This window comes from Convolutriloba macropyga, chromosome 8, assembly GCF_964194025.1.
Source record: "Convolutriloba macropyga chromosome 8, txConMacr16.3, whole genome shotgun sequence".
In the NCBI taxonomy this organism is placed as follows: Eukaryota; Metazoa; Xenacoelomorpha; order Acoela; family Convolutidae; genus Convolutriloba; species Convolutriloba macropyga.
In genome coordinates, this window is record NC_134475.1 from 29132130 (window position 1) to 29142795 (window position 10666).

The window sequence follows — 10666 nt, forward strand, 5'->3', positions numbered from 1 at the left end:
CTCAAAGTGATCGAAAGTACTAACACGGTCACAAGAAGTGGGGAGGGAATAATAAGAAGGAACCAAATATTAGTCAACTATCAGCTTCTACCATTATTCGACTGTTTGTTCGAAGATGAATTGCTAGAATCTCCGCTCGTTGAAGTCACCGCACTGCTATTTGAGTCCAAAGACTTCATCAATCTAAAAAGTGCAGCTGCTTCTCGGATTCCACTGAACTCAATGCAAAATGCCTGCATCTAAAAATCAAAAAGAGTGATTTAACATTCGTGCAATCTTCAGATTTGCAAATTTTAACTCGCATTTAATTGCTAATTGCTAATTCCCGAATTCACTCTTCACAAATCTTCAAAACTTGTTTTTCCCCGAAAAACTTTATCTTCAAAATGCAGCCGAAGCCTTCCGAACGTACTATATAGTACAAGAACTGATTGCTGAATTATAAATTCCCAAATACTAAATTGATAAATTCCCAATTTTTCATGATTACTAATTTTAATTACAAATCAAACGAAAAATTTTTATAAGACCTTGGGCTGCTGCCTTATAGATACTATGAGTGCTAAAAGGGCCAAAATGAGCCCAAAAATAAATAATAAACAGCATTATTGAAAGCGCAAACAAGAAACATTTGATGACTTTAATGTTAATGTATATGTCGATTAGCAACCAATCATTGACAAAATCATAGAACCTATCTAATATTCTACCATTCGGATTGGGATTGAAAGAAAAAACTAGTGAAAAAATGATTTTTGTGCAAACAATTTTAAAGTGCGAACTATTTTGATGTCATTTTGGAGCTGAACATTCTCCTGTTTCGTAGTGAAACCACACAGGGGCTAGTATCAATACAAATAAGCATTAGAGATGTTAACTATGAACAAAATTCGAGTAACGGGCATCTAAAATCGACCTTTATGAGTTTATCCCATTTCTATTTCTGATTTCGTTTTTTTAATTCTGACTCTGTTCATTTTGAATTGCTTTGCTGAGCAGCTGCTGTCTAAAAAACTTTTAGCAGAATGAGAGATGAGTGAAACTAGCCTAGAGAAGTCAAAAAGATTTCACGCAAAATGTCGAAAAGGCGGCAAAATGAGGCAAAGCGAAAAATTTTTATTCGACGAAGAAAAAATATATAGCAGGACAAGTCCTGACGTACAATTCAAAGAATTTTCATAGACTAAAGAAAAAACCAGACATAGCACGGACTATTAGTGATTTGAGAAAACAATTTCTAAAAAATCGGATAAAAAAACAAAAACAAAATCAATGTCAAAATGCTGCATGTGAACAAAAAACCACTAGCGAGAAATGTAAATTTTGTTCAAACAAAAAACTAGGCTGAGAATGAACGGATTGGGTAAACAATTAAGAAAAATCCGATCCAAAAAATTGAAAAAAAACAGTAAAGATCAGAGTGAAATTGCCGCATGTGAAAAAAAAAACCACTAGAGAAAGCGAATTTTTGTTCTAACACCGTTTTCTCTCTACTTAAATATTAGAGCGAAAAAATTTCACTCCGCAAAACCACTCGCTTTTTCGCTCCACTTCCTGTTTCGGTGCGCCCAAAAGCACTACTCCAATTTGACTTCAAAAATCATGAAAATGTGTGAACAGATCTGAAAAAAAAGACAGCGCCCCAATACAATTCAAATTCTTTGAATTGTAAAAAAAGGAGCTGTATAATAACTGGCTGAGAAGCTGAGGCGGCTATTAAACAGCCGAAAATTCAAAGCCTTTCTCAAAACAAAATTTGAAACCTCAGCGAATGATCAATTTACGAGAATTTGTGCGAAAAGCTGCCTTCATTTTCAGTTCAATTGACTGATCCATTCAAGAAAAACTACATTTTTCAGTCAATTCTCAGCGAACTTTACATACTGACGAAGATCAATTCGCAAACATTTTCAAAAATACAGTTAGCTGATTTAAATACCCAAAATTAGCTTGGATTTATCCCCTTATTAAAGACTTTTTTTTCAAGCGACCACCCGAGCGCCGACCGCATCGAGCAAGCACAAGAATAAAAATCCAGGAAAGCGATACCATAAAAACATTAAAGTCAATAATATTTCGAATAAAAATAGAAATACCTCTCAATAACCAATTACAGCATAAAAGAAGCCAATTTTTTGTATATGAAGTGTCAAATTACACTAAATAAACTTTCAATGCAACCAAGCAAATGAATTAACTGTGGCTTCATTAAAACTTTGATTCATCGTCTATTCATTTCTACACTGTCTCAAAACCGTTTTGAGTTCCTCTTTGAAATTCTTGTTTCCATTTGTAGTCTCATTAACGTTATCTGCGTACAAAACTATCGTGTTGTTGTTGCATCTTAGCAGGTCATTTACGTATACGATGAAAAATCTTGCAATCAAATCAGTAAGGCTTTGCAAAAATTGTATCAATGATAAGAAACGAAACGTCATCATAAATATGTCAATTATAACGTCTTCATTACATACTGAGAACATTTGTTTTTACATCAAACGATTTTTGAAGACTTTACAAAAATTTTTTTCCTCAAATGAACTTTTTCTGAGAATTAATAAATCATTCGATAAGGGATATCATTACCATTGGATTAGCAACAATTGATTTCGCATTAAAACTCAAAAATCCTAAAAATAGACAAAAAGCAAGCAAAAAAACCTCGCACTGATTCTTTACACCAACCGCAGAATGATACGTAAGCACACACATACTAAAAAACTGCACGAACAGATGCCTGCCGAAAGATCAACTAGGACGACGAATATAGAAACAAAAAAGAGAAGAACGCAACACATAAAAGAGTACTTCTTATTAATTTTCAACAAGCCTTATACAAAAATTACCGCATTGAAAACTAAACACGAAAAAAGGCCATCAAATTTATGAAGGCTCTATTGTAGGGCAAAATTTCGAGAAATCGAAAATCTGCTCCATTTGCAAAAAAACAGCATTAGACTTGTTTTGTTTTTTTAAAAAAGTCATAACATAGTACCTTCGATTTTTTGATTTTTTCCCCGAAAAGTCTCAGATCAATACTATTTACAGACTTTTTCGCAAAAAGCCATTACAAAATAAGGATTTCGAAGACGCAAGCAACTAACTATAAAACATTTTCACATGGTGGTAAACAAATTCAATTTGAGCTTACAATCAGAGCAAACACTGAAGAAACCCATTCTCAGAACGAAAAAGCTGCATGGAAATTTGAGAACAGCCGCTTTGAACGGATTTGGATATCTTAAAACAATTATTTATTTCAGAAGCAGAAAAGATAAAAAAGATAGGAAAAACGCATCAATTGATTAATACGATACAAAATTATTTGTCATGAAAGAGAACTTTGGCTAACAATAGACAAAAATCATTTTCGTTACAAAAACAGAAAAATTGTTACCCAACCTTTGTTTTACTGAAGAATAAAAGACAAACAACCGACTAAACGTCGTAAGAATTGCTCTCGAACACCTAAAGGGAGCTCTAATGAATTGCAGCCTGCTTCAGTCGGGCGGGGGATTCTAAATGGGACTCAGGAGTTCAATAGTGGGATACAAATAACCACATTAGAGGTTAACATATACCATAATTAAGACTTAAAGTGAAAAATGGCACCAGTTTCGGCGCACTTTTCATTTGACTTTTAGTATTAAACTGCCGCCAATTCAGTTGAGCTGCTTGAAATTATGATTGTGAAAGAATTTTAGATCACGCAAAACGCAAAAAGTCAAGGGCGTAAAAGTAACTCGAAAAGTCAAAACGGTCAAGCGAAAATTTTGCATAAAAAGGCAAACACGTTTACAATAATTGCTTCTCTACGAGAGAAATTAAAAACAGGTTATAAAATTCTTTTATTCTGTTTAAGTTGCGTTTGGACCACACCAAAAAGATTAAACATACCCGGCAGATTGCCGGAAAATAGCCGCCGTTGATTCCAATAAGCATGATTGGGATTGAACGAATAGAATATATTGAAAAAAAAAAAAGATTTTTGTACAACAATATTTTTTAAGTCCGATTTATTTTGATGGCATTTTGTAGTTGAACAAACTTCTGTTTCTTAGAGAGAGGCTACAGGGGCTACTATCAACACCAATAAGCATTAGAGGTGGTAACTAAGACTTATAGGAACGACGTTCAAATAGCGGGCATCTAAAATTGGGCTTTATGGGTTTATCCCGTTTCTATTTCTGACTTCAATTTTTTATACCGACTCTGTTCATTTTGAATTGCTTTGCTTAGCAACTGATGTTCAAATTCACTTTTAGCAGAATGAGAGAAGAGAGAAACTAGCCTAGAGAAGTCAAAAAGATTTCACGCAAAATGTCGAAAAAGCGGCAAAATGGTAAAGCGAAAAAAAGTTTGACGAAGTAAAAAAAAAAATACGAGCGCAATAATAGCCGGCTGAGAAGATGAGGGCGGCTATTAAACATATACCGAATAATATCGGACGAATTGCTCTCGAACGACTGCCGAGGTAAACAATTTAGAAGGGGGTATAGACGAGATACTTTTATTGAGCAAATACTTTAGACTACGTAGATTTCGAACCCCCGCTCTCTACTTAGCTACATGGTCTATGCTTTGTTTGCTCTCACAATCGGTTTTATTTTAACAACAGACTTAATTTCTCAATGCTCGCATTGGAAATCACTAAAAAAACAAGAAGTCAAGCGTGAAAAAATCACTCATGAAGTGAAATCTAAATAATGTTCTAGAAGAAAACAGTCAGGCAAAATTTTGCAAAAAAGACACGTTTACAATAATTGCCTGAAACTTCGTTTGAGAGCAATTAAATAACAAAAAAATCAATCAGAAGCAGATCCTCCATAATCAAGGGAATTATTAAGGATGCATTCAGTTGATCTTCAATTTGATTTTGAACCAAACTTGAATTATGCAACTTAGCGAACAGACAAATATTTCGAGGGCGGTGAGTTTCGAATTATCGGAAGGCCAATCAGCTCGTCACATCATTGGTCAGAAACTACCAAAGCGTACAAAAAAATGAAAGCATCCAGGTCATCCACACTGGATAAGAGGCGGAGCAGATGAAGGAAGCAGATATTTGAGGAGGGGGTGGTTGTTGTCCGAACTTTAAACATAACCGACCAAAATCGGGCGAATTGCTCTCAAACGACCGGCTGGCTTCGGTAGTAATCAGCTGGGGCTTAGGGATGCTAGCATTAGGGGATGACCGGTTTCTGAGCGTGGGGGGTGAAGCGATGGGGGTATGGTTGCGAAGACTAGTTGAGAGGGGGTTCAAATCGACAGGTGGAGGAGGGTGGACAATGGGAGTGTTGAGGGGGGATAATGGGGGGGGGGCTGATGGCGGGGGTTACTGAGGGGCGTCAAATTTTTAAGATTAAGAACCGCCCTTCACACAATGAAATTGTCCCCTCAAAACAGTTTTGGTGAACCGCATTAATAAAGCTTAGGGCTTCGCATTAATAAAACTTAATCGCATTAATATGAGAGAACTTAAGGTCCTCCGAGCGCTAACTGTTTATCCCATCCCGTTTTTGAGGAGAAAGTGAAATGGATCGGACGAAAAATCGGTCAATCAAAAACATTAAAAAAGAACACAGGACTAATATAATTGCAACAAATTTCGTTTGAGAGCAATTAAAAACTCAAATTTCGGTAGGACCGTGAATTAATGCTTATTCAGCAGCTTTGGTGCTACATACACTTCAGCAATTTGTACTACAAAAAATCAAAGAGCTACGCAGACATATTGACCTCGGCGGGCGTTTCTCAGAACGAAAAAGCATTTCCAAAACAAATTATCGAAGCGGTCAAGTAAAACTAGCACACAACTAACCAACTGAATCAAATTTTGGTCGAGACTTATTAAAACGGACTGATACAAAACCATTAAATTAGCCGCTATTTATTCCCATAACCCCGATTATAATTGAAAAGAATCGCAAAAAAATTAACTGATGTACGAAAATGGGAAAAAATAGCGTCCAAATGCCGCATATGAACAAAAAACCACTAGCAAGAAAGCGATTTTTGTTCAAACCCCTTTTTCTTATTCGACTTTAAAATTAGAGGAAAAATTTTCACGCCACAAAACCACTTGCGTTTTCGCCCCACTTCCTGTTCGGCGTGACCAAAATCGTGACTTCAATTTGACTTCAAAAATCATTAAAATGTATGAACAGATCTGAAGAAAAGACAGCGCCCCAATACAATTCAAATTCAATTCGAATTGATAAAAAATAGGAGCGCTCTTATCACCAGCTGAGAAGAACTTAGAAAATTGGTAAAATTATTTTGTTCTCATTTTCCTTCTAAAACTGAAACAGTTTTAAAATAATTTCTACGTAACAGGGGAAACTGTTGCATTCACGGTTTAAAAATTCTACGCCGCTATTCTCGTGTTTAAAAAGCAAAACACGAAATTTTTAAACTTCTGCTGACAATCTTAAGTTTTGCAATTTTTTAAAAAAAAACTGACAACTATTCATTCTAACGCGTATTAGAGATGCTGATAGCTAAACAGTTGACATGATACGATTGAATTGCAAAAATAGGAGCACAATCATAGCCTGTTAAGATGAGGGCGGCTAATAATGACCAACTCCCCTGCAAACAGAAGAAAGCAACAAGCAGAGAAAAATTAAGACAGAAAAACAAATCCGCATGATCAATACAAGGCTCTAAGGCTTAAGTCTTCATTGAAATTACCCTCACGAACAGTACTCTCATCACGAACAGGTAAATTAGATGCTAACAACGAAATAAATCGACCACTACCAGCCAAACAGAAAAGACAACACAAAATCTCAAATAAAATTGCTAGTAGGGCATTAAAATTGTGCTGCGACATAAAGCCTTCGGGCTTGACCAGTTTATTCCTTTTCAAAATTGAAGTAAAAATGCGTGACCATGTGTTGCCCAAAAAATAGTAGGACAGTCCCTATAAACAATCAAAGAGTTTGAAAAATCAAAAACTCTTGTGACCCCACAGTTGAGTGAAGGCAAAAGTCGCGCCTCCCAGCATAATTAAAGAAACGTACAAATGAGAAAACACAATGGAGTGAAAAATAAAAAACCTTATACGAAATTTTACAAAACTGTCCCAAAATGATGTCTAAACATAACTGACTAATCTCGGTCGAACTGATCTCAAACAACAGGCACTGGCGAAAGATCGATCCGGCGAAAAATTGCACAAAACACCAAGTGCTGAAAATATAGCCACCGACTTCGTGTTTGAGGGAAATATACAAGCTATAAAACAACTAAAAACTTCAACAAAATGCGTAATATATCTCGAAAATGATCACGCCAAAAGATTAATTACTGCTAGCTTTACTTACTTTTTCTGAATTCAAATGCCGAAATTTAAAAACCAAAGTAGAGTTTAGCCTCCATTCAGCTACACCAGCTATTAAAGACAATAATTGAATTATCGTAGCAATTTTGAAACAATTTGCAAATAATACTAACTTCAACCATCAGATCAGACACGTTCACCACTTTGTTCCTGATGAGAGATTGCAAAAACACACAAAGCAGCCGAACCAATCGATTTTGGTGAAATTTGTCTTGAATAGCCTCACATGTTTGAATACAATTTGAAATGTACATCTGGATAAACTCATTCGGCAGTTCAACTTCGTTTGTCAATCGATTCACAACTTCCATTGAATGAACAGACATTTGGATGTTTACCAATGCTTTTAGAAACTCTAACATTTGGTGTTCACTTCCTGCACCGCTTGAAACCAGAACCTTCAGTAAAAGGTCAACAGCTGCTATAGGGTTATGTTCAGTTAAGGCCGCTAGATGATCAACACAGAATCTAAGTCCACTTGTATTTTTTACATTGCGCAGTTCGTTTCGAATCTCGACAAGCTGATCATTGGGCAAGGCATTTTTAAATGCTGCTTCTAAAAGATTTCGCAGGTTTGCACTAACTCCTGGAGCGTCAAGTGATCCATTATCGCTGTTGTTGTTCTCGCTTTTACTAGATTGGTTTTCAGACACAATAGAATCGTCAAATAGAAACTTATGCTCCGTATCCAGAGGATTCATCCATATAAGTTCATTTCCTTCATCGGAGGCGAGGAATGGTGGTGGTGGGATTCGGAACATGAACGATGCGGGGTTAATTGTTGACCCTAAAATATGGACATACGAATCATGGATTCATACTCTCAAAATGCTCACTTTCTTACATTTCTATTACCATATAAAACCAATCTCCTTATTCATGACTGAAGGTCAAGTATAACCCATTTAAAAGCGTAATTTATGTTTCTACATAGTTGAGAAATTTAGATGAGGATTACTTCAAAGTCTTTCTTACCCAGATGAGGAATGACGCATTCTAAAGCCTTGGCTATCTGTTGTTGACTGCTAGAGGGACTCACACTCTGAGGTAAGGGATGAGGAATAACAGCACTAATAGCCGCTTTTTCGGTGAGAGGCATCGACTCCAGGTCAATTGCTAAAACATGCTAAAACTGATTCAATTTTATGAGCAAACAGTGCGTAGAAACCTGCTTAAGCTATAAAATAAGTTCAAAAAGTGTATCCCCAGCTGTTGTACTATAGCATCGAAGTGACTGATTAACAAAAGGTCCTACGAGCTGAAAACAAAAATAACAATGCGGCTGTGAAGGTGTTTGGAAAATTTACCAAATTCCATTTTACCCAATGCCATTATACCCAAACTGCCATTTTACCCAATACCATTTTACTCAAAGCCAACTTGCTTTGACCCTATTGTTCAAATTACTAGAGCGACTATTAGCGGACTATATAATTAAATGGAACGTGGGACTTGATATGAAACTATCAAAACCGAACATGGGATTATTATAAATGGCTATATAATTAAATGGCCGTTGGACTATTACAACCAAACATCGGATAATTGAACGAAAAGATCAAAGAGCATTGGGTAAGTTTGCATTGGGTAGAATGGAATCGGGTAAATCGTCATGTAACCGGCAATTAACAATTTAGTTGAGATTGAAGACTATGCAAAATTTTATGCAAAAACTTTTGTAGATAGTGGAGTCAAAATCTTGCAATGCCAACATTTAGCTGGAATTAACAATGCACTTTTCAATAAAAAACCAGATCCAAAAGTTCATAAAGCTGAAACCCCAGCAAGCCCAGTGCTAACATTTCCTGGTAGGTTTTCTTATCAACTAAACAATTTTCCTCAATTTTCTCCCCGAATTGCTCTCAAACCACTGGCAAGCGGTTGCACTAGTCAATAGCTAGAAGCGATGTAGGGGGCTAGCTTGAGCTTCAATGAAGTGGGTTGGGTGTGCATTGGAGGAGGAGTTACGGGTCGAATGAGGTGAGGGATAAAGTGATGGGTACCAAAAAATTATGTCTTAACGGTTTACCTTCACACCAAAAATCATGTCTTTTTAACGATTTTGTTGATGGGCTTAATTGGAGACTAGTGAGCTGTATGAACGACTAGTGCGCCTCCCGGTATGACCTGTTTATCCCGTTTTTGAGGACAAAGTCAAAAGGTCGGACACAAAAAAAGACCAGCAGTACCAATATTATTAATAAAAACTTGGTTTGAGTGCAATTAAAAGAAATGAAAGCGACTTTGAAGACATAAAAAGCATTTACAGAAAAAAATAATTCAGAGCAAATAACGTTAGAAAAAAATAGAGCAAAACTTGTTTTTTTAGATATAATTATATACATGCAAGCACAATATCAGAATGAAAATAACTTAAAACGGTCAAAATTACCATCATTGAGGACAAAGATAAGTAGTAGTCAAAAAATTATTTCTAGGAAATTTAACAATACTCAAAAAAGCTTTAACAAAATGTGCAAACAATTGAAACATAGCTGGCAGATTGCCAGAAAATAGCCGCAATAGCTTTGTGGATCTGCAGTCTCAACAGAACAGTCAAGACAGACTGAAAAAATTTGTATTTTCATTGAAGGCTGATATGTTATACTTTGATTAAAAATCTGTATACGATTTTGCTGCCTCTATTAGCTGCTCTCAAATAACCTTCATTTAGAGTGACACACAACCATTTGACCTTATCTCTTTGAATTAAAGTCAATAAAAGTCAATTTCAAAGTGAGGGCGTCATTTTTGAGAGTGAGGTAAGTCAAGTGTGACCAAAAATCTAATCACGCAAATGAACAACAAACTCGCTCCAATAAGAGCAAAAATGACGTCACGCACGCACTTCAGTTGAAATTGCATGAACGAATGAACAAAAAGCAGATTGAAGTGGTTGTGACGTCATATGGTCGTAACAAAAATCGCGACGACGAAATAAAAACAAACCAAGAAAAGGCCAATAATAGCCCCAGCTATCGCTGTGCGGCTATTAAAGAACAACATGAAATTCAACATAATATCTTCAAATCAACATCTGGAAACGGCTCAGTGGCAATTGATTGACCAAGTACATGTTCTTTGTCATTTACGTAATTATCAAATTAAAATTACCTAGACTTATGGAAGATTAACAGCGATTTGTAGTTCTTTATAGGCATGAAATATAGAAATCACTTACCTCATTTAAATTATTGAGAAAGAAGTTACACGAAAAGAACAGTAGTATCAGTGGTCGCTTTGATTTTCGAACTCGAGACATACTGTTTTTTGCACTGCTCAAAAACTGCAGCTCATCTAGACAGTGAAACAATTATCGAA

The 10666-nt window shown here is 35.9% G+C and overlaps 1 protein-coding gene across 1 annotated transcript in view; it reads right to left on the reverse strand.

Annotated features, from left to right (window-relative positions):
- The window catches only part of LOC142344063 (CCR4-NOT transcription complex subunit 11-like), a 51550-nt gene continuing 40884 nt past the window's right edge, over positions 1-10666 (reverse strand). Inside the window, exons 2-4 of the mRNA XM_075395541.1 lie at positions 8321-8461; positions 7459-8132; positions 1-239 (exon numbers count right to left, since the gene is read on the reverse strand). Of these exons, the coding sequence (XP_075251656.1) occupies positions 81-239; positions 7459-8132; positions 8321-8461 (974 nt within the window). The 3' untranslated portion in view covers positions 1-80. The remainder of the gene's footprint in view (positions 240-7458; positions 8133-8320; positions 8462-10666) is intronic.